Below are 22,734 nucleotides of genomic sequence, written 5' to 3' on the forward strand. Positions count from 1 at the left end.
TGTAAGCCGCTCCACCGGTTCAGTGGAGCCTCTTGAGTCCATGGATCAAGCCTAAACCCGGGAGCCAGAATCCCCCTAAAGCGGGATCTGGGACCTGTTGCGAACTTCAGGACTAAGGCGGGGGGAGAGTCTGGAGAACCAGCTCAGCACGTGTACTCTCCCGACTCGGGAAAGGACAGAGAATCGGGAGAGCGCCTGAAGTCCGGGGCGGGATGCGGCTGCGGGTGGGAGTGAGGGCTAGGAAAGAAACCGACCAGCTGCAACCTCAGTGCATTCTCCAGGTTCCTGGGCTGCCTACGCCAGACGTGGGCCAGGCTCGCTAGAAGTAAAGGGGTCTGAAAGACCCGCCCGGAGGGTACGTGGGACCGGGCGCGAGTCGAGAGCACCAAGGTGAAATCACCCCCTCCTCTGGAGGTAAACTGAGGCCTGGGAGCGGAAGCCGCTGCTGCTACATAACCTGTCACTTCGGGCAGTCTGAACACAGAGGGGAGGCGCCAGAGTTGACAGCTCCGCGGTCCGACCGCCCCTGCCCGCCCAGCTTCTAGTTCACCACTCCGCCCCAAAAGACGCTGTTCCCCTTTTAAAGAAGCGCCGGAGGCTCCCACCCTCGCCGAGTCAGCCCATGCGGGGCTGCGGCGACGTTGCCCTTTTAAGAGACAGCCTCTGTTAACCCTCTCTTAACGGGGCGTCCCGGCGGGGGGCTCCCGGCGCCAGCCAACAGCCAGCCTCCTCCCCGCGCGGCACTTCCGGACCCCCGCCGTTGCCCTTTTAAGAGGCAGCCCCCAGCAGCTCTTTCCCCCGCCCCTTGTTGCCGGCGCGCGAGGCGGGGGAGCCCGGCTGGAGCGGAGAGCGCTGTCCGCGCGGCCACTGGAGACCGGGCGGCCGGCCGGGCAGGCGGCGGCGGCGGCGGATGGGGACTTGGAGTCGGGCGACTGTGGCGGCTGTGGCTGTGGCGGCAGCGAGGAAGCAACTGACGGGCCGGCGGCGGCGGCGGCGCTGGCGGCGGTGACTGGTCCAGGCCCCGGCGGCGGCTGCAGCGACGCAGTGGCGGGCTGCGGGCTGGCGGCGTGAGGAGCGGCTGCGGAGAGCCGAGCGGCCGGGAACCGAGGGCGCCGGGCCGCCCCTTGCCCAGTCCTTGCAGGCCGCCAGGCCCCCTCCAACCGGGGCCGTGGAGCACCGGGGCAAAGGCCGGGGCCCCCCCATGAAGGAGCGCGACGCGGCCCCGGCCGAGCGGGGCAAGCCGGCCACCTACACCGGGGACAAGAAGGCGAAGATGGCGGCCAAGACCAACAAGAAGTGGGTCCGGCTCGCCACCGTGTTCGCCTACGTGCTCTCCGTGTCGCTGGCCGCCATCGTGCTCGCCGTCTACTACAGCCTCATCTGGCAGCCGGTGGGCGCCGGGACCTCTGGGGGAGCCGCCGGCCCGCCCCCCGGCGGCTCCAACGCCACCGGCCCGTCCGGGACTTCGGGGGCGGCGGCGGGGCCCAACAGCACGGGATTGTCCCGCCGCGAGGCGCCGCGCGACGCGCCCCCGCTGCAGGCGGCGCGGCCCGTATCTCCGGAACCCTCTGCCGACAGCCCCCAAGCCGGGCCGCTGGAGCAGCCGCGGGGGGCCGAGGAGGACGAGGAGGAAGCGGCGGCGGCGCCGGGGAGTCGTTGAACCCCTCGGTGGCAGGGGCGGCCGGAAACCATCCTCCCCAAGCCCGGAGGCAGGACTTTGCAGCAGGACCGGGCGGGGAGCCCGCGGAAGTGACCCCCACAGGAGTGAACGCCTCTCTTCCCCCGATGATCGCCGGCTCGCCCCAGGGGTGAGGGCCCTGCAGCTCATCTTCAGCCAAGGGACCACTATGCCCCGGGGGTTCCGGGTTTGGTCTTCCTACGGACGGTGCTGCGCCAGGGCCCTGAGCCATAAGGGGGTGGGGGAGGGGTGGGGAGATCCCAGCACTGAACCCTTCTGCGCCGCTAGCTCTTATGTATCCTACGTGGAGGGGTGACTCGGGCTCTCCCCCAAGACTTAAAGAAAGGAGGGAGCTGTAGGGGCTCTTCTTTAATAAGCCGAAGCTCTTGCAAGGAGGCGGGCACCGAAAGTAGTGGAGCTCAGGTACGTCAACCTAGTTGCAGTGGCCACAGATACATTTAATTTATAGATCCCTGTATATAGTTGTTGACATATGCACTAGAAGCTATAATTACATAGAACTACATGTATCCTCCCACACCCTGGGTAGCTACTGACTGGTGGGGTTAAGCAAGGGCTATTTGCTGGCCCCCAAAGTGCAGCTAGCCAGAAGGGCACAAACACTTTTTCATTACCCACTTTTTTACCTTTTCCCCCTCCTATTCCAGAAAGATAGGTTTATGACACAAAAGAATATAATCGTTCTCAAACCTGTTGAAAGGACGATGGAAAACCTTTGGAGAAGTAGAAGCAGTTTGGGGAGGGTGAGGAATGTACCAGTCTCCTCCTCTTCCCACCCTAGTGCCCCCACCTAAGAGGCTTTCTATTGCAGCCCCAAGTATCTGGATACCCGCCAGGGAAGAAAGGAAGGGAAAGAGCAATGTCTCTGTGCTTCAACCCTTGGCCTTCTCACAGAGGTTAGGAAGAGCAAGCTTTTGTAAGTAGAATAGCTCACAAGTGTTTTATCCTTTTTTTTTCCCCCTGCTCTTCAAGGTCAGGTCTTGTTCTGTAATCACCTTCACCTTCCCTCTTGCCCTGAGCCTGTAGTGACAGTGTAGCCCTGTGATTAGAATGAAATCTGTTGTAAATCCAGAGCTTTGAGCACATCCTCTGGTTTTGAGTTCTACTGTGGAACTCGAAAGGCTGAAAGATGGGCTTCAAACTCAGGATTGTGTTTTGATAGCCAGATAATAGACCACCCATGGGAAAGCTAAACTGCCTAGTCTTTACCTCTCCTGATAAGCCCTACTTATATGCAGCCTATACTTTCATTGAGATGAGAAGCAGCAAGTGAAATGACAGATGTAAAGCTAGCTCTGGGGCCACAAGAATTCTACATCCTCAATTTGGATTCCATTTCCTTCCGCCACTTGCTTTTAGGCAATTGAGTGTGGGTAGTGACAAGATATCAAACCCGTTCGTGTTTCCTTTTTGGGAAATGAGGCACTTTAAAACAACGACAACAACAACTTATCCACCTGAGTCCTGAAACAATTTGTCTCTCCAGTTTTCTGGCCTATACTCCAGTTAGCTCTGATCCAGGTTTACAGGACCACAGCCTCGATTTCAGCCATGTCCTGCTGTGGGCAAGATAAAAGCAGCTGAGCTGTCATTGCCTAGGGGCAGGCTGGTAGCACCCCCAAGGTGTCTTGGCTGAAGGAGATTTCCGAGCACTTGACTTTGGTCATTAGGAAGCCTTTGAGACCTTTTTAAATTTTTGGTGAGGGCCTGGGGGAAGAAACATAGAATGCCACTTTATAACTTCAATAATAGCCTGTAATTTATATTTATTGTGTGAATTTTTAGTCCTATATTTTAATAATTTGTAAATCAATCTCTTATTCCAAGAATCCTTTGAACTGGCAGGAGAACATCTGGGAGTCCAGTCCCCTGTCCCCATTCTGACCCCTGCATTCTGGACTGTTGAATCCACTTTGGGATGGATCAGCGTCTAGAGAGACCACTTGTGGGTTCAGCTGTTGGCCTCCTGACTCTAACGCCTTCACTGGAATTGGGACATCAACTCCAGCCCCAGCTGTGAGCATGCCCAGAGACATTATTTATAATTCAGCCATTTAAGATATACCTGTACTCAAAAAGTCCTGTATATTTTTTAAAAGTTTTATTTTTCAGGTGAACAAAAATACATTCTAAGAACTCTACGTCAGGCTGTGTAAGTTGATCGTTTCTCTTTTCACACTTCTTGGGGAAGGAGTTAGAGTTTGGAAGAGGTAATGGTCTAAGGTGTGGTGGATGGGTGATGATAAATAAGTGTAGGAGGGAAAAGAAATTGCTCTAATGTTCTCTGTGCCTGATGGTTTGACCAAATGGATCAGTGAAGGGAGGCAGGAATCCATCTTAGTCCGGAGCAATCACGGGGTGGGAAGAACAGTGATATCTAGTTGGGCTACCTTTGGCTGACCTCCAAATGGTTGGAAAAAGTTCTTCTTTTAAAGGACTCTGAGCAGATGCCTAACTGAGGAAATTAAGGGACCAGTAAGCATGCATTTAAGAATTATTACAAACACTGAGCTGGCTGAGACCTAGAGGATCAGCTGCCTGATAGAATCACTGTTCTCACCTTTAGACCATTGGCCCCTAGAAAGCTCAAGAAGCACTAATACTGGGGGAGACAAATGGATGCGTCTGCAGTGGTTGGTCAGAGCGTTGTCTACAACAGAGGAGGAGGTGAGAGAGCCACAGGGCAGAGAGAAGGTATGGGTTGCTTCAAAGGTGAGGCTTTTTCTTCCCTAGAGCAAACAATAAAAGACTTGTGGGTGAAAAGCACAAATATGAGGGATTAGTTGTGCGGCAAAATACACAGCAAGCAATTGAGCTCAGCTCATTATTAGACAATGCTGCCCTGCGCAAACCAGAGTGAGAAGCCAGTGTCGGTGGAGCCCCCTGAGGCCTGCACTTCTCCAGAGCTGTTGGGGGTGGCTGCTGTGCTTTTACATGGCCGTGTAGTCCGCAGGGGAGCCAGGAAAAGTCCGCCCTTCTTTTCTTTCTTTCTTGAACCTACACAATGGCTTTCTGTGAGAGGGCTTGGTAAGGCAGAGCAGAAGGGGAGTGAAAGAGTTTCCAAGGTTCTAGCGAGCCCCTCCTTCTGGAGCCAGGAACATGTGGCTTCTGCAGTTGCACACGGCTTCACACTTTGGGCGCATATAGCAGTGTGTGCAGCAGGACCCTGCTGACCAAAGTGAAGGGCACTGCTCCACCAGAGCAGGGCCTGGTGGTGGGAGCAGCGGCCAGAATCGTTTTATTGTCAAGGGTTAGAAATTAGCTGCAAAATTGCCCATCAGGTTTTGAGCCAGGAAGAAGTCTGGGCAAGATTTCTTTTCTTTTAACTGTTTTGCACCAGCTCTACCTGGACCATTTCTAGGTATTTGCTTATATTACAAGTGACTGTATGATTTATTTCCTGACAGCCTGAATTTGATGAAATAACCACTTCTTATGAAAGTGTATTTTGGAGAATGAAGGCTGAGGGGTTTGCCGAGCCGTTTAGACTGGGCTTGTGTGGGTATCATTTCTGTCCCCCATTGTGCTGAAGAAGGGTTTCTCTGAAGTTTCCAGTATAAGAAACATTTTTCTTCCTAACATCCTAACAGCCCTAGATTTCCACACATATGAGACCACAGCTTTGGAATTTTTTTCTGTCTACCTTGTTTTTTGCTTTTCACTAGGGAGTCCTAAGATAGTGTGTTCTTGCATTGAGTATTTATATCCTGTTTTGAAATGCTGAGTGGAGAGCATCAACTTGTTTCTACATGTTTCTTTAAGGGGAACTGAAAGGTCAGGTCCCAAGCTTTAGGGCTACCAGAGCTATTTAAAAGAGGTAGTAACTGTCCCCACCCCCCTTCCTGTCTGCAGAAAATGGAGGGATTTCTGGAATTGCAGGGCAGTTACAGAAGGGCCACCACTGTACTCTTTGTTGGTCTCCCTCAGCAGAGGGAGGGACCACAGTGGCCTTGTTCGTCTCAAAGACCAGCACTAAGCTCAGGGCCTGGCACACATGAGGAGGCACTCAGGCCTCTGCCTGATCTGTGCTGGATAGAGCTGGTGCTAGTCTCACTGTGGAGTCACCATCATGGTCCACTTGTGTACCTGCATCCACAGTCGATCACCGGGGTTCGGGGGTGAACTGCTAGATGGCAGCCTCACTGGCCACTCCAGTCAGTTTCTTCACTGCCAAGCTGAGGGGCTTGGGCTTGGCCGCCTGTTCTGGCCAGGTGCCGGAAGTACACAGTTGGGTTCCACGTGGTGCTCTTAACAGAGCAGCATGGGCTATGTAACCGCTCCATTGTCCCCTTTGTTCTGGCTCTGTGGCCTAATCGTGAGTTATAAAAATATCTGCTCTACAGACAGTTTTTTGGTCACATTATGTCCCACAGGACATAGCCTGTGGGTTTCTACTACCAGAGAACCTGTGTTATGCTCTTTTTTCCCTCCAGTAAAAGACAAAGAAAAAATTCTTTTTTTCAGCCACACACCCAGACTCTACCAGGCCCTCTATCCTGAGTGCAGAAACAGCCACGGCTCCCAGCAGCACACTGAGCACGGGAACCACCGGAGCCCAAGCAGCTTCCCTGGGCCCATGCCATTCTGTAGACAGTTGTTAAACTACTGTGGGACCAGAAAATGACTGTGCAGTGTTTGCCCACAAGGAATGTATAGTCATTCCAACAGGAATCTACTCCTGTTACTTCTCTGTTTTCTTAACTTCAGTAATCTGTTTTTGCAATAGCCTATCCGTTAATCAATGACAAGATTCTCTTTTAAAAAAATATTGATTTGGCTTCACTGGGTCTTTAGTTGCAGCTTGCCAGATCTTTGGTCTTCATTGCAGCATAAGGGATCTTTAACTGTGGCATGTAGGACCTAGTTCCCTGACCAGGGGTCAAACCTGGGCCCCCTGCATTGGGAGTATGGAGTTTTAGTCATTGGACCACCAGGGAAGTCCCAGCAATAAGATTCTAACTTTCCTTAGAACATTTTCCATAAACTGCTACCATTATTTCAAGAACTCTTTATTTACCACTTATAGTGTGCCAAGTGAGCCTCAGAAGTCCCCAAACCAACTTGTTAAAAAAAGTGGTTATTGGTTACCAAGGATTTCCTTTTGGCCATCCCTCTCTGCTAGCTCAGTGTTCAGAGGATGAATTGAGGTCTCCTCTCACTTCGTCCTCGAGGCCACTTGTCCCCTTAAGCTCCCTGCTAGTAGTCTAGGTGTCTGGGCAGTGTTGAGTCACAGCCAGTCTCTGAGCTGTAGGCAACTCACAATATCACCAGGACCCAGGCTGACCCGGCAGTGGGCTATGGGTAGGGACCCCTGAACTGGAAGAGACACAACCTACAGACTCAACATTGCATTAGTTATCACCCTTGACCCCTCTCTTTCCTTCTCAGCAAATGGGAATTCATGAAGCTGCTAAGTCGCTTCAGTCGTGTCCAACTCTGTGCGACCCCACAGACTGCAGCCTACCAGGCTCCCCCATCCCTGGGATTCTCCAGGCAAGAACACTGGAGTGGGTTGCCATTTCCTTCTCCAATGCATGAAAGTGAAAAGTGAAAGTGAAGTCAGTCAGTCGTATCCAACTCTTAGCGACCCCATGGACTGCAGCCTACCAGGCTCCTCTGCCCATGGGATTTTTCAGGCAAGAGTACTGGAGTGGGGTGCCATTGCCTTCTCCGAGTCACGAGGGCAGATGGAGCTAATAGATATGACAGGGCTTGGAGATCTTGGGAATAAAAGTACAGTATATCCATATGAGATAATATATTTTCAAGGGAGTGTCTGTCCCTTTGGGCAAAAATGCTGCGTAGAAAGAAATGTGAAGGAGCAAGGAGTAAACATTACGCTAGAGCCCAGACCATCAACATCAGCATCACCTGGGAACTTATAAGAAATCCCATGGCTTAGATCCCATCCCACAACTACTGAATGAGAAAGTCAGGAGATGGAGCTGGGCAGGGTGTTAACTAGGCTTCCAGGTGATTCGGATGCACACTAACATGTGAGAAGCACTGGCCCAGTCTTTCCCTCTGATTCAGTAAGTTGGGGTTAGGGTATTACTGTTTGGACAGATGGTTATCAAAGGTGACTTTTGACCTTCCTTCTTGCTTGAAGCCAGCTGCCCTGCTGGGGGAAGAGGAAGCACTGTGTCCCTAGAGTTTTAAAAGGGAAAAGGCCTTCATTGTTGGTTCTTTTTGAAGGTTGCAGGAGAACTTGCCCTGGAAAGCTTGTTAAGAAGGAGGAGGCAGGCCCGAAAGAGTCCTCTCTCCCTGTCCCACAAAGATACTGATGTGTTTGCCTGACCTCCTGCCTTGGGGCCTGCTGTTCCTCGAACCAGTCCTTAAAAGGAGCAGTGGGTGCCACATTTGTTCTTTCTGGTGCCAGGTCTGTGCTATTTCACTTCGCTGGCGTCAAGTGGATGCTTAATGAGAGGCTGTGACGTAGGCCAGCAGACTCGTTGAGAGAAAGCAGCCTCGGACTGTGCTTTCTGCAGCTTCTCTCACTGCCTTCCCCAGCCTCACATTCTCCCCCCACCTCCTGTGGGGCTGTGGTCACCTTCTGTCTGCTCTTCCGCATAAGCCCTGATAGCCCTCGCTCAGGACAAGATGCTTGTAGGGTCTGTGGACACTGATAAATGACTCAAGAGGCAGAAGTAAAGCGGTGCCTTTCATTTCTCCTATTCCCTTGAACTCCCTGCCTGGGACTTAATCCCCCAGTTAAGAAGATATGGCCATATTGGGATTTTTGGCATTTCCTTTATTATTTTCTGGGGCCAGTGCCATCTTTTCCTTTTATTCCTGTCCCTGAGGCTAGGGTTTGGGGCTGGAACTGATTGGTGGTCAAACCTTCCAAACTTGGACTTTGATAGCTGGGGATCCTCCACTTCCAGGGATCCCTTGATTATATGAAAATACAGGCATGCTACTCCTTCGGGTGGTAAAACTTCAGGAGGCGTGAAGGCAACTCCACAGAGGAGTCTGTTTCTGGGGAGTGAGTTTGTGAGATTGCGGCTAATGTAAACAGAAGAAAAAAGGAAATGCCTGAACTGCAAAAGCCAGTGTCAAAGTTAGGGGGAAATGTTTAGGACATCCTTGTGATCCAGTGGGTGGATGAGGGCAAAGAACATTTCCTGTAAGAGGAGAGTCGCTTCATGATGCTTTTAACTCACCAAGACCACCCCAGGGAAGTAAAAGCAGCTTACTGTCCTAGAAGGTTGAGTACCCTTTCAGACCTTCCCTCCTTTTGAGAGTGTGTTGACCCCAGTGAAGACGAGACCAGAAGAGAAGGCAATGGAAAAGATAGAAAACAAAGTAGACCAAGATCACACCAAATCACTACTTCATTTATTCAACAAATATTTACTGAGTGTTGTCTTCATGCCAGGCTACTGTTAATAGAGTGCCTACTGTGTGCCAGGGGTATTTTGCATATTTTCATCTTTAATTTTCTTAACAATCCTTCAACATAGGTATTACTAGCTCCATTTTGCAAACAAAACTGAGGCTTTTAGACATTAAAATTTACCAGAGTTGTCCAGCTAGCAGGTGACAGACCTAGAATTCAGATTCAGTCTCTTGGGATTCCAAGGCCCGTGTTTGTTCCGCTCTACCATGCTGCCTGTCATCCCCAAATACCTCCCTCACAGTGTGGTCTGCCGTGCCCCTCTGTAAGGTGATCGGCGCCAGGATAGAGATGCTTTCCACCTCTTCTGCCTTGTTTTGAGGCCTTGGGTAAAGCTTTCATGTCCCTGCTGGCCCCTTACTGCCCTGTGCACTCTCCCTCATCAATTCCTCCAACTCTGTGCTTGGGCTCCTGAAGCCATGTCCCATGAAGAACTTCCCACCTTTGAGAAGCAGTCTTGTCTGTTGGTTGGAGAGGAGAAGGACATCCAAGAAGGCTCCCAGCCAGGCCTTTAACGAAAGGATCCAGGAAGAAACAGAGCAGCCTTCCATGGCCTTGAGCTTTGTGGAGGGATGTTTACCCTTCCCTCCTGCCCCTTAGCTGGTTTCATCCTGGAGCAGGGTTTGTGGCCACCAGAAGTGCTAGCTCATTGGTCCTGAAGAAGGGCTCCCCTTTTCTAAGGAAAGCTCAGTGATACTTGCCTTGTGCTACAGTTCTTCCTATGATGAAGATACTCTATGCCAGACTCCATTCTCTCCAACTGCTAGTGACTCACTCCCATGACATCCCTTTCTCCTAACACCCAGAAGAGAGAGAAGCCCATTTTTCCTTAGCCCTTTAGCCCAGCTTCCTTTCCCGCTTAGGTCTTGTCATAAGGCCTCAAGCAGACCTCTGCCCAAACTACATCTCCAGCCCACAGTCAAACATGACTTGGCACATACCCTTTAATGAAGGCACATCTGTATAGTTGGCAGCATTGGCAGTTGGGGGAAGTTTGTAATTCTTAGAATCCAAATTCTGGTTCACAATTTGGGAGACATCTGAATTCAAGGGCTCTGCTTGAACCTGCTCTACTCCAGCTCCATACTTGGGAGTCATGGGTTCCAGAACTAGTTTTATGCTCTGAAGTCACAAATGTGTGACCGGATGGCAAGAGGAAAACTTAAGCTTGGAATCTTTCACCCTTGCCTTTTCGTATCTCACAGGGGTCTTCTCCCTACATGCACAGAATGTTCCCAAGCCTTTCCAGAATTCCTCTGATCAATCCTCACCTCTTCCAACCACCTTCACCTCACCCCATTCCCAATCAACTTTCTCACTCCCCACTACAGGAAGTTGGCACCACCAGCTCTCAAGCCTTTAACCCAAAGCCTCAGCTTCCCACCTGACTCTGAGACCAGGAAGCTCTCACCTGGCAGGGGCAGCCTGCCACCACCCCATGTAGAGCCAGCAGCCAGCCCTTAAGAGTCTAGAGTCTGTCTCTGTCCTCAGCCCTCCATATATTCTAATCCAAATCCTTCCTCTCAAAGTGTGGTCCAGGAACCCGCAGTAAAGACAGCACCTGGAGCCTATGAGAAATGCAGGTTCCCAGGCCCAGCCCACAGTTAAGAGTCTGCATTCGTCTGCACCTTTATGTGTAAGAAGCACTACTCAAAACAATCTGATCTGCTGAAAAGTCATCCCCTCCACCCTCCTCCTCAATAGAGGGGGTGGCTCGTAGAGTAAGAGCCAGTGAGGAAGCCTGGCCTCACAGTTGAGCCACAATTCAGACCTCTCTTTGACAGTGGAGAGAAATGCTGGGGATGATCTGGACACTCCAGAGAGAACCCAGAGAAGCCACTGAAGCCTGGGACTTTCAGCAGAGAGGAACAGCCACGGCCTGGCTATGTGGGGAGATCCAAGCAGGGGTTTGGGGGCAAAGGGGACACCCAATGAGAAAGAGAGGCGTGCCCACCTTTGCACACAGCAGTGGGATGGTTCCCTCTGGGCTCCTACCACCATCTTCAACACCTGTCAGGCACCTACAGCCAAGAACAGCTCCTGCTGTGCAGCCTGGATCTGCCGGATGACGAGGCTTCTTCCCTCCCTCTTGCTGGCAAAGTCACCATCGCCCACCGGCTGCATTGCTGGTAGTGGGTGCTCAGGAAATGTTTGTTGAATTGAGAGGAAGCCACAGCTTGTGCGGAGTCTGGATAATTCACCAGACGTGGGTCTCAGTGGTGGGGGGTGGGGGGAACAGAGACTAAGTAGGAAAGACGAGTCCTGATGTCGTACTTAGCTGGAGTTGCTGTTTCTCTGCCTCTTGAGTCCCTGCCTGAGACCTCGCTTTGGCATGACACAGTGCAGGGAGGCGGTGGGAAGAGGAAGTTGGAGATGGCAGAAAACGACCCCGGGTGGCAGGCTCCCCCTCCCCCATTCAGGATGCACTCAGGTCTAACCTAGGGGTGGGGGAGGAGGTCCCTGAATATGAGCTCCCCAACCCTGCTGTGGGGAGAGACAGCCATCTGTCCCCTCTTCACCCCACCCTGCTTCAGAGACTTTCTTGAGATCCTTCCTTTCTTCTGTCCCTAGCTCCGTCCCTGCCGGCTGTGGCCTCCCTTCCTCTGGGCCTCAGCCTGCTCTTCCCGAAAGGTAGCAGGCAGCCAGGTAATTGTGAGATTCCCTCGTTGGTCATCCAGTGATTCTGGGACTAAGAGTCACATGGGTGCAAGACAGGGGAAAGCGTAGGAAAGGGACCCAGGCCTGGGCTAGCCATGCCAGCTGCTGAGGCTGGCAGCAGTTGACGAGCTGGCAGTACCTGACGAGCCAGGAGCCAGCAGCTGGAGAGAGTGGCCAGGCCCTGGGGGTGACGGGAGCTAGGTGAGCCGGCTGCTGAGTACTTCCAAGCCTTGTCCTCTTGTCATGGCAGGGAGCCTGTGGCCTGGGCAGCAGTAGGCTTGGGACAGAGTTCACCAGCCTCACAGACCAGGCGTGGCGTGGGCATGCACCAGGGGCTGTACCTGCAGGTGAGAGCACACGTGTGCACAGGGGGTGCCTGTGAGGGCAGGTGCTGGCTCCTGGCCTTCAGGGTCTCACTCCCCTGGAGAATTTGCCAAACTGCTCAGCCAGGCCGCCACAGCCACCAGCCACCACACACCCATGGCGCAGACTCTGGACAGCGCCTTCCCTCCTCTCCCCAGCCTGGCCTCCTGCTCCCATGAACTTTGCTCAGCATCTTCCTGCAGGGCCAGGACCCCCTGTCCTGCTCCTCACACCTCCTGCACCCCTCGCCCTTTGGCTGCCTCCTCTAGGGGCCCTGCTCCGAGGTGTCAGGCCCTGCTGGGCCCCAGCCTTGCCAGGCCTGTCTTCTCTGGACTCCAGGGGCTCTGCCCCTTTGGGGGGCCCGGAACAAGTCTGGGCTTCTGGCATGGCCTGGGGCTCGGTTGACCCGAGGGGCTGCTCCTGGCCCTCCAGCCGGGATGCAGGGCTCTCCTGGGCCCCAGGCTTTGAACTGAGCACACAGGCGCTCTCCTGAGACCCAGTGCTACTGGCGCCTCCTAGGGAGAGATCGAGGGGAACCAAGTCTAAGTTTGGTGGAGAGCCCGGACTGGCTGGACTGGCTGCCAAATCTCCCGACTCCTCTTTCAGCCCCTCTGGTGATGCCGATGCTGGCGTGGGGGTGGTTCCCGGGGCACTGGTGGGTCCGCCCGGCTCCATCCTGCTCTGAGTCTGCTCATGTTCCTTCCCATTCGGAGTCTTTCTGGTGCTCTGGCTTCCCTGAAAACAAGAGGTTGGCTCTACTGGTTGGCGAATTTAGGGCTCATGTCCCTAGCCCACCCCATCCTATGTCCAAGTACCCACCTCCTGGCTCTCCGGCTCCTCCCTGTCTTCCTTCATTTCCCACCTGCAGAAACACAGCATGTGGCAGGCCCCACTCCTAACCCAACCCACCCCACCTCACTCCACCTGCTCCATAGCTGGCAGCCCACATCCCCCAGGGAGAAACAAGAGCCCAGGGGTCTCAGAGGAAGGTCAGAGCCACAACGAGGCTCCAGGATGTTTCCCTTCCAGCCTGACCTTCCGCCCCAAACCCAGCCATTTCCTCTGAACACTGCCCACTATAGCGGGTCCCCAGCTGCTGTTTATGGCCAAGCCCGCAGCACCTTGAGTTCTGTGGGGACGATGGGCGTGTCCCAGCCTGTGCTGCCTGGGAAAGGCGCGCCTGACTTCCCCCGGGAAAGGAACTGCTGTAATTACCGCCGGCCTCCCAGGGCACCCGGCTCTTGCTGCAGCTGCTGTTGCTGATGGCCTCTCCCCGCATCTCATTAACCCGCCACCAGGCAGCAGTCAGCCAAGAGGCAGAGGCCCTGGGGGCTAGAGCAGGCACCTGGGCCAGGCGGCCTGACCTCCCAGAGGCCAGGAAATCCAGGAGCCCAGAACCTCCCCCGATTTTGCTCCCTGTCTCAAGTTACCTGCGGGCCCTGCCAGTCAGCCTCTCTGTCCCTCGAGCCTTGCTGCGGGTGGCCAGCGCCACCACGGGTCTGCCCTGTTGCCCACCCCGAGTAGCACTGCCTGCAAGAGATGGTACACATCAAGAGAGAAGGGGGTCATGGCAGCCTGGTTCCCTCACCAGCTCCTGGGACCTGATCCTCCTCCTCTCTCAACTCACCTTTGCCTTCAGGGGGCAGTGGTGGGGGCTGTAGCTTTCGGTGACTCCTGGGACCTAAGAGGGAAGAGGAAATTGGGAAAGGGTGGGATCACAAAAGAGCCAAAGCAGCAACATCAGCTCTTTCAGGACCAGGAAGTTGTCAGTCCTTCTCTTGGTCCAGTTGTAAGTGTTCTGGTTCCCAGAAAGATGTCTGGCCTGGGTGCTGGGGTTGGGGGGTGCGGTTAGGGCCGCATCAGGGGAGCTGCGTCCCTGTACTTGCTTTGCCACTTCTGGCTAGGTGACCAGCAGAGCAGCCTCTCCAGCCTTGGCTTCCTCATGTGTAAAATGAGGGGCCTGCGATGCAGTGGAATTATCCCTATAATAGATAAGGATCAGCTGCCACCCAGGAGGGTGCAGCACCTCAAAAGTACCCCAGTACTGACTTCCTAGTGAGCCTTCTCTCCAGACCTTCTGGGGTCAAAACCCAGGACAACGGTTGTGGGTTTAGAGGATGCAAAGGAAGTTCTGATAGGGAGCAGAGGAAAGAAGACGTTCTTTCATGCTTCTTTCCAGCTCTGAAAATAGGTGGTAATCCAAGAGACAGAGGACAGAGAGGGAGCAAGGGGTGAAAAACTCCAGGAGGGGTGGGGGTCGTGGGGTTTTGGCTCACCCCTCGTGCTGCCCACCCTGGCTGGGCCCTCTTCCCGAGGCTTGCTGGAGCCCTGTCGCCTGCATTGCAGAAAGAGGGAGTCAGGGTGGCTGGTGGCGGGAAGGACAGAGACTGCAGAGCTGCTGGTGGGCCAACACCCCCTCCCCCACTCTAGCCCTAGGCCTAAGGACAGCAGGGAGAGGGTGGGCCCAAGAAAGATGGGAAACTCAGTGCCTACACAGAGCCCTTAGCCCAGGGCCCAATCGGAGGGCTAGGGAGATCCTCACCACCCTGGGGGGGCCCAGCCACCCTCCAAGAGGTGCCCACAGTTAGCCTGACACAGCCCCACAGCACGTCAACCCAGCAGCTGCCGGGCCCTGCCACCCACGTGGGCTTGGCCTTGTCCACGTCCCACGGGCGGCGCCAGTCACCCTGTGCGTCTCTGTGCCGCGCCAGGCGGGCCTGGTCTATCTGCTCCCGCTCCTGCTTCCACTGGGCATAGTCCCAGCCCACCTCCAAGGGGCCCCCCAGTGCCCGGCGGGGAGCTGGGCCTGGGACCGGGGCTGGACTCCGGGGCTCCTGGACACCCTGAAGGGAAAAGACACTAAGCACCATGGGGTGGAAGCAGAAACAGCCCTGGGTTTGGGATGGGGATCCAGGGAGTCTGCTAACCCCTTCCTCTCTGAAGGTTTTGACGACCCCACCCCCAGATTAGATCCATTCCATGTCGGTTAAATCCTGTTTGCCATAGGCATGGTTTCCATCCAAGGTTAGCTGTGTCTTTGAGGGAAGATGACCTCTTCGTTGGTCATTTCCTCATCTGTGAAATGGGGATAATAAAAGTGCTATCCACGGGGTTGTTGCTGGGGTGTGTGGTCAGGCGGAGGGTGGAGGGACACCCAGCTGCTGGGAGCAAGAGCCAAGACTAGGGACTGCTGCCATCTAGAGGTCACACCTGGCACGCGGCCAGTCTCTCACACCCTAGACCCACCTCCAGACCCCACCAGATTGCACCAGAGGTCCAGGAGGGGTTAGGGGCTGGGACACGTCTCTCGCTTGCACTGTCTCTCACTGCATGACCCACCCGCTGTGGAGACTGGTCAGAGAAGGGAAGAAGGAGTGGGAATTCTTGCAGGTGCTGCCTGGGTCACGTCTCCCCAGATGGGGACATATGCGACTCAGCTTCCATGCCTCTCCCAAATGGGGACCACCACGTTCATGTCCCCACCCCTTCTTGGGGAGGTACCCTCCGTGCAGAATCTGAGCTGACGGCCGGTGGCACGGAGGGGCTCCGGCCCACGCCTGCTGCAGGTGATGCTTCTGCTCCCTGGTTCCGTGCCCTGGTGGGCTTCTCACTTACGATCCGCTTGGCCTGGGGAGGAAATGTTGGGCAGGGTGGCGCAGGCAGGGAAGAAGCGGAGGCTTCCTGGCTCACAGGCTTCCCCTACCCACCCTGCTCACCTCGGCTTTGTTTTCCATGGTCACGGCCAGATCCACCCGCTCCCCCAAGCAGAAGGTGCCAGTGTGGGCCTCTGCCTGCTCATCCTCAAGCGTCTCACTGGCTGCTCCAGGTCCAAGGGCACTCCTCACCCAGTTCCGGCTGACCACCCGCTTCCCCTGCAGAATGAGGTGCCATGCCGTGAGACCACATGGGCAGCACTGGGCAGAAGTTGGGGGTTGGGTCCTTTGGGTGCTTCCCCAGGCTGGGTTCCAGCCCTGGCCCTCCCTGGAATGCCCACTGAGGAGCTGCCTCTGTGAGGCGTTCACATACCAGTGGCATTAGGTTATCCAGGCCTGGGGCCACCCAGGGGCCCAAGACGCCACAGTGGCCCATCTCTGAGCTGGGAAATCCAAAGCGCTCAGACAACGAGGCTCTGTTCTCAGACGCTGTTCCTGGCATTCAGCCCCAACGTCCCTGTGCCCTGGGACTTGGGGTTTAGGGGCAGCCTGTGCGTGGGGGCACAGGTGCAGAGCTCTGGGGCTGGAAAAGGGCATGGTCACCTTCCAACTGTGGCTCTTTGGGGTGGGGGCCAGCAGTGGCCTGGGCTGCATGAGGTTGGTAGGTGCGCCACTGAAGAGAAGTGGGAGAGGCAGAGGAGCAGGGGCGGCTGTGCTCCCCCGGCACAAGCTGGGCCGCCACCTCCCTGCCACCCCACCCTGTCTCCCGGGTGGGTCTTCCTCCAGGAACCTGGCTGACGGTGACAGTGAGGCCATCAGGACGAAGGAGCTCCGGTGTGGTCACAGCCATGCCCCCCTGCTCTGCCTGCCGCCGGTCTTCCTGGATCTCCTGTGGGAGGGCCCCGGGGTCAGCACAGGCCACGGCCCCCCAGAGGCACAGATACACAGACGCCGACAGGCCTACACAGAGAGACACCAGTGGGACACCAGGGGGCAGACACACCACATCACAGAGTCCCCAAGACCCTCGCAGAGCCTCTGAGATGGAAGACACCCACCCTCACCCCGGTCTCAGACCCATGCCTGCAGGGAGAGACCACCATGCCGGAGTCTGCAGGTCAGCCTAGGAGTGCTGGCCCAGTCGGTCCTCCCGCCTGGCTCAGCCCACTCACCTGGTACCTGCGCAGCAGGGCCTGGTTCTTCTTGCGAAGGGCGACTATCCTCCGGTCCAGCTCTGCGTCCTTCTCTTCCTGCTTGCTCATCGGGGACTCAGCCCCGTGAGGCCCCTGCAGAGGGCAGGGGCCCAAGCTCCTGACTGCTGGGCCCATCCCTTACCAGTTCCTCAACTTTTATATCCGCCCATTCTACCCTATTCTTACCACCCAAGGAACAGCCCCAGACCCAGAGCTAGGGCCGCGTGGGGAGTCAGCTCATGGAAGGCCGTAAGCCCCCACCCTGCTAGGCCCATCTGCCATCTCCCTGCGTCCTCTCGGGGGGCTCAGGTCAGAGCCTCATGCCCAGGCCCGCAGCTCCCAGCAGTGGCTGCCCCTCCCCCCGGCTCTCCAGGGAGCTCAGCTGCGGAGCAGAGCCCGGAATGGGAGTTATAAATGGCTCTGGCAGCGGAACCTGCCGTGACTGGGAAGTTGCCAGGGGATTCAGGAGGTCGAGGGGGGAGCTGTTGGGCTCCCAGGCCGAGAACCACAGTGAAAGGAGAGGACCCTGCTCTGTCCTGGGCTCCTAGGCCATGGACCCCACTTCTCAGGCCTGCGCCCAGCCTGTGGGAAAGAGCCGCTCCCACAGGCCCAGCCTTTCCAGGCTGAGAGCAAGAGCTGCCGGCAAGAGTCAGCTCCATGGGTGGGCCCCACTGCGGAGCCCCCCAGGCACACAGTGATCCCTGGGTCCCTCCTTGTCTGGCTGCAGGGACTCCTTCGTGGCCGACACCCCTGCCCAGCACCCTCCCCTCCCGCCTAGGCACAGCCCTCTTCCTCCCGGGCCCAGCTGTCCCTAGCTGCCCTCAGAGTGTGGCCGCCTGGCGTCCCAGCCCCAAGAAGCCCCCCGCCAAAGGCAAGGTGCCACTCACAGCTGAGTGCATGGCAACAGCGGGCACGGAGAGAATTCCAGAGCAGTCCTGGGGGGAGCTAGAGCGGGAGGGAAGCCGGAGCCACCGGAGCTGGGCCTCCCTCCACCGGCCTCTCCCTGCCGGCTTCACTGCTCAGCACACGAGATCATGTTGTGATTACAAAAGGCTTCTCTGGGCTCCCAGCCAGGAACGCCGCGGCCACCGCCCCCACCATCCACTCTCAGAGGGCGAGGACCAGGGCACCGGCAGGCAGCTGGCCCTGCCCAGCACCTCTCCGTGCCCCGCCCCAGTGTCCCCAGGCAGACTGGCAGGGACTTCTGCCTGGCAGGGCGAGCCCACACAGGGGGCCTCATGCTCCAGTAGGACCCCAGCCTGGGCCTGCCTGCAGACAGATGGGCAGCTGAGTAGGTCTCTGTCCCTCCCATTAGTGGAGAGAGGCCTATAGTCCAGTCCATTGCCCTCCCTGGTCCGAAGGCCTCTGCTCAAATGAGTGTCCCCTGGCCCCTCATTCTCCTCATCAGTTCTGGAAGAGTTCATCTCCCCTAGGCCATCAGGTACTACCGCATACCTAAAATAACACCATTAGTCATTCATTCCTTTGGGTTCAGCGTTGTCTTCCCTGTACTTTCAAGTACAGTTACTCCTGGGATGCTCAACTGTCCAGGTCACCGCTTGGTGCGGGGCACCTCCCTCAGGGCCCATGCCGCCACAGCTCAAGCCTGGACAACAGCCTTTCCCCTTGGCTCCTGCTTGGGAGCCCTTCCTGGCCTTGCTTTCCAGGGCTGGCCCTCTCAGCCTCTCTGACCCTCAGACTGGAAGCAGCCTTTTCTGGGAAAGTCTCCCCCCAGATCTTGCCGGTACACCCGAGGCTGCTGTCTCTGCCCTGGACAGCAGCTTGCCTGGCAATGCCACCCCTAGTGCCTCTGAGACCAGGAGTTTGGGGGTGCCAGGGGGAGAGGTGGTCTCTGTATCAGGAGCACCTGGGATCTGGTTCTCTAGTAACAGGTCCCCGACCTCCAGGCCCTGAAGGATAGGTCAGAGGTTCCTGCATTCCCCCTCAGCCCTGACTGACCGGGATCTATTTCCCTAATCCCGTGGACAACTTGTCCCTTCTGTCTCCAAAGCAGAAAGCCCTGCTGCCCTCTCCTTCCTACCCAGACCAGCCCAGGCAGCCAGAGATCCAACCCTGCTGCCCTTGAACCACCCCTTCCTATCTGCCCTCCCCTGCGCACCACACTGAGCCTCTTTCCAGGCCAGGCCTTGGAGCAGCGCCGCTGACCCGGCAGCCGATCTCCGCCACCCTAGAGTTCCCATCCTGCTTGGAAATGCCACTGGGCTCTCTCTTCCTTTCGTGCCGGATGTTCCCACTGAGTCAGACTCTGCATTCCCAGCTACAGTGACGCACCCAGGCTACACACACACACACACACACACACACACACACACACACTTCTTCTCCTACCCTCTCCACGTGCTGCCTACTGAGTTCCAGTCTAGTCTCTGACAGCTGGAGCACGGCCCTGGTGGGGTGGCAGTCAGGCCTCCTGTCACCTGGCCCATGCCCTGTGTTTGGAGCTGGAAGGCCCTTAGAGCACCAGCCTGGGAGTGAAGGATGCAGCTGAGACCTAATGTTCCCCATGATCTTTGGAACCCAGGTCTGGGGAGGAGGAATGGAGGTAGAGGAGACGAGGTCTGCTTTCCCCATTGCGCCTGTTCCCAGCCAGGGTGGGGGCCAGACAGCAGTGAGGAGCAGCAGGCTGGGTAGAAATCCAGTCATCCTGCAGGGTGGGCAACCCAGATCTCTAGAAGGGCCTGCAGGAAAAGATTCCCCTAACCTCATGGCAAAGGCCTCTGCATCTAGCAGGCTGAAGGCCCATGTGACCAGGACGGACCAATAGTCAGACAGCCCCACGGCTGCGGGCCACTTGTGTCCCAAGTGTTACTCACACAATGTCAGCCTCAGAGCAGCCCCCATATTCTCCTATTTTCTCCAGAGTCTGTGGTGTGCCTGTCTGCTCCCTACTGGAGAGAGGCTCTCTAAGGGCAGGAATGGTGTACTGAGGGCCTCTAAATCCCCAGGGCCTGGCACAGTGTCCCTGAAAACTACAGTGCCTTCCTGGGGGCCTGCAGAATGAATATATGAGTGAGTAACCCACGCCGTCCTGCGCATGGCTCTGGGTACCTGTGCTTCGACTGGGGCTGCTGTTCCCTGCACCCAGAATACTCGCAGCCCTGAGGGAGGAGGTGGCCGGTAACGTCGCTAACTGTGCATTTCCTTTCCCTGTCTGGAGAAGGTAGGGCGTGACCAGCCTAATGGTCCCCGGTATAGGGGATCGGGACCACGCCGCTATTAGTCTGTGTGACCACTAGGGGGCAGCAGGCCTTCAAAAAGCCTGGTTGGAGGTGGGGAATGGCTCTTCCCCGGCTTCTGCTGCCCCCTCCTCTCCAGCAAGTCTGAATCAACCCCGCCTCCCAGCTCCATCAAGCTAGCGAAGTCACACAGGCTGTAGAAGCCGCATTTTATTGGTGATGAGACGGGAGAGGTAGCACCCAATACCTGGGCTGCTCAGCCTGTTTGTGGCTCAGAAGAAACCAGCTGCTAGACATCCGCCTCCTGCCCGTTGTTCTTCTGGCTGCTACAACAACATTGTTTCTGCTGACCCCTCCTGCTGTGCCCTCCCTTTCTTTGCCCAGGAATAGGCCCATTGTCCCAATACCTCAGCCACAGGTCTAGGTCATGTCTCTTCTGTGGCTGGTTCACCACCGTCTCAGGCAGCCTGCCAACTGGGCCCATAGCCATAACTACCCACCTCCAGCACCTTCTTGGATCAAGAAACTGCTGTTACAATTCCTACTGACTAGAGATTTAGTTTAGGCCTCTCAGCTCAGGCCAGGCCTGGCCCTGGGTAAGGAGGACTCAGAGGACGTGATGTAGGGGCAGATGGATGAGCTCTTGTCAGGCTCCCGCTGCCAGGGACAGTCTGGGCCCCATGGCTCCAAGAACACACATGCCAGAGCAGTTGTTGTTGTTGTTGTGTCCGATTCTTTGTGACCCCATGAACTGCAGTACACTAGGCTTCCCTGTCCTTTACCATCTCCTGGAGTTGGCCCAAACTCATATCTATTGAGTCGGTGATGCCATCCAACCATCTCACCCTCTGTTGCCCCACTTCTCCTCCTGCCTTCAATCTTTCCCAGCATCAGGGTCCTTTCCAATGAGTTGGCTCTTTTCATCAGGTGGCCGAAGTATTGGAGCTTCAGCTTCAGCATCAGTCCTTCCAATGAATATTCAGGATTGATTTCCTTCCGGATTGACTGGTTTGATCTCTTTGCTGTCCAAGGGATTTCGAGCGTGTTCTCCAACATCACAGTTCAAAAGCATCAGTTCTTCGGTGCTCAGCCTTCTTTATGGTCAAGTCTCATATCCATATACAACTACTGGAAAAATTATAGCTTTGACTAGATGGCCCTTTGTCAGCAAAGTAATGTCTCTGCTTTTAAACATGCTGTCTAGCTTTGTCATAACTTTTCTTCCAAGGAGCAAGCATCCTTTAATTTCATGGCTGCAGTCACTGTTCGCAGTGATTTTGGAGCCCAAGGAAATAAAGTCTGTCACTATTTGCATTCTTCCCCCATCTATTTGCTATGAAATGATGGGAATGGATGCCGTGATCTTAGGTTTTTGAATGTGAAGTTTGAAGCCAGCTTTTTCACTCTCCTCTTTCACCCTCATCTAAAGGCTCTTTAGTTCCTCTTCACTTTCTACCATAAGGGTGGTGTAATCTACATGTCTGAGGTTATTGATATTTCTCCCAGCAATGTTGGTGCCAGAGCAAGATGGAGCCGAAGTCCTTTGAAGCAGCGGGTGGCAGAAAGATGGTCCAAGGACCCCTCTTCCATTCTGCTCTCCAAGGCACACCCTGGGCTGGGGTATCCTGAGCTTTACAGCTCCAGACCAGCAGTGGGAGGAGAGCTCTGATATGGACCGAACTCCTGATCTACTTCACTCGGCCCCTTCAACACAAGGGAACAAAAAGTGACGATCCAGGCTCCACCTCAGAGGTGTTTGAGGATACCAGGCCACCTTAGCCTGAGGCCGGGGCCACATGGGACCCAGGCCAACTGAGGAGTTTTCCAGAAGATAAGCTTCCAGGGGATGAGCAAGACTCAGCAAGGGGCTGGCAGTGAGAATGTTGCACGGATGCAGCCTGAGAAGCGGGAGTGGCTTCTTACCAGTGAGGGAACATCAGCTTAGGAGGGTGCAGTCCTAAAGGGGAGGTCACTGAAGGGCAGACCCAGGGGCAGAGGAGTCCAGAGGGGCTCACTGGAGGTTTCACAGTGGGGGCCAAGGAGTCCATGCAGCGGTTCAGGAAGCCAGGGAGGAGGCCGAGTCCAGATCCTGCAGGGCAGGGTCTGCACCAGGCAGGGCAGGGGACTTTACAGGGAAGAGTGAGCAGAAGCACCTCAGAACATCAGTGTGTGACAGGGGTGGGGTGGGGGTGGGGTGCGTGCATTCAGTGAGAGATGGGGCAGGGCAGCCAAGACAGTGTCAAGGTCTGGAGCCTGGGGCCCTCATGGCTGTAGGGAGGCAGGCGGGCTTGCCATGCATGTGCCCGGGTGCTCCTTCCTCCCAGTAGGCAGAGAGGCTGGAAGTCCCTTCACACCTTGACACTTACCACGGAGGGCTGGCTCTCAGGGGGGTGAGATATGGGTGGGTTCACACCCTCCAGGGATGAGGAAAAGATCTGGCCCAGTTCTGAGAGCAGGCCACCTGTCCCACTGAGAAGATGACAGGGCCTTTGGAATGGTGGGGCGTGGCATGGGCGGCGTCACCCAGCCTAGAGGCTTCAAGGCTGGAGAGGGCAACTGGATGAGAGAAAACATG

General features: G+C 55.9%; 2 protein-coding genes across 8 annotated transcripts; one reads left to right on the forward strand and one right to left on the reverse strand.

The window, feature by feature from the left end:
- The first annotated feature begins 866 nt into the window (after positions 1-866).
- Positions 867-3,840, forward strand: INAFM2 (InaF motif containing 2). Of its 2 annotated transcripts, none has more exons than XM_042252278.1 (2): positions 867-2,101; positions 3,527-3,840. In XM_042252278.1, exon 1 carries the CDS (start codon positions 1,202-1,204, stop codon positions 1,658-1,660), a length of 459 nt encoding a protein of 152 aa, XP_042108212.1. In that variant the 5' UTR covers positions 867-1,201; the 3' UTR covers positions 1,661-2,101; positions 3,527-3,840. The 2 variants fall into 2 exon arrangements, with proteins under 2 accessions (XP_042108212.1, XP_012036586.2); XM_012181196.3 differs by having other exon boundaries at positions 867-1,808.
- Positions 3,841-9,015: 5,175 nt separating this feature from the next.
- Positions 9,016-17,983, reverse strand: CCDC9B (coiled-coil domain containing 9B). Of its 6 annotated transcripts, none has more exons than XR_006060353.1 (11): positions 16,942-17,346; positions 16,560-16,658; positions 15,833-15,988; positions 15,618-15,743; positions 14,760-14,959; positions 14,393-14,451; positions 13,744-13,797; positions 13,547-13,646; positions 12,936-12,978; positions 11,893-12,851; positions 9,016-11,283 (listed from the first exon to the last, which is right to left on the reverse strand). XR_006060353.1 is itself a non-coding variant. In XM_027971678.2 (11 exons), the coding sequence occupies exons 1-11, from the start codon at positions 17,859-17,861 to the stop codon at positions 12,303-12,305; spliced, it is 1,512 nt and encodes a 503-aa protein (XP_027827479.1). In that variant the 5' UTR covers positions 17,862-17,983; the 3' UTR covers positions 9,016-12,302. The 6 variants fall into 6 exon arrangements, 5 of the variants coding, with proteins under 5 accessions (XP_027827479.1, XP_027827480.1, XP_012036588.2 ...); XM_027971678.2 differs by adding an exon at positions 17,850-17,983 and having other exon boundaries at positions 9,016-12,851; positions 16,942-17,055; XM_027971679.2 differs by having other exon boundaries at positions 9,016-12,851; positions 16,942-17,055; positions 17,149-17,346.
- Positions 17,984-22,734: the final 4,751 nt, after the last annotated feature.

The sequence above is a fragment of the Ovis aries genome, chromosome 7 (genome assembly GCF_016772045.2).
Source record: "Ovis aries strain OAR_USU_Benz2616 breed Rambouillet chromosome 7, ARS-UI_Ramb_v3.0, whole genome shotgun sequence".
Classification (NCBI taxonomy): Eukaryota; Metazoa; Chordata; class Mammalia; order Artiodactyla; family Bovidae; genus Ovis; species Ovis aries.

Bases quoted from the DNA above. Each gene is read 5' to 3' on its own strand.
- INAFM2 (XM_042252278.1), top strand. From the start codon at position 1,202: ATGAAGGAGCGCGACGCGGCCCCGGCCGAGCGGGGCAAGCCGGCCACC.
- CCDC9B (XM_012181198.3), bottom strand. From the start codon at position 17,097: ATGGGCCCAGCAGTCAGGAGCTTGGGCCCCTGCCCTCTGCAGGGGCCT. The intron at 13,798-14,392 runs GTGAGCCAAAAC...CTTCCCTCTTAG, and splicing joins CAGGGTGGGCAGCACGAGGG to GTCCCAGGAGTCACCGAAAG. The intron at 12,979-13,546 runs GTAACTTGAGAC...GTGTTTCTGCAG, and splicing joins CTGACTGGCAGGGCCCGCAG to GTGGGAAATGAAGGAAGACA.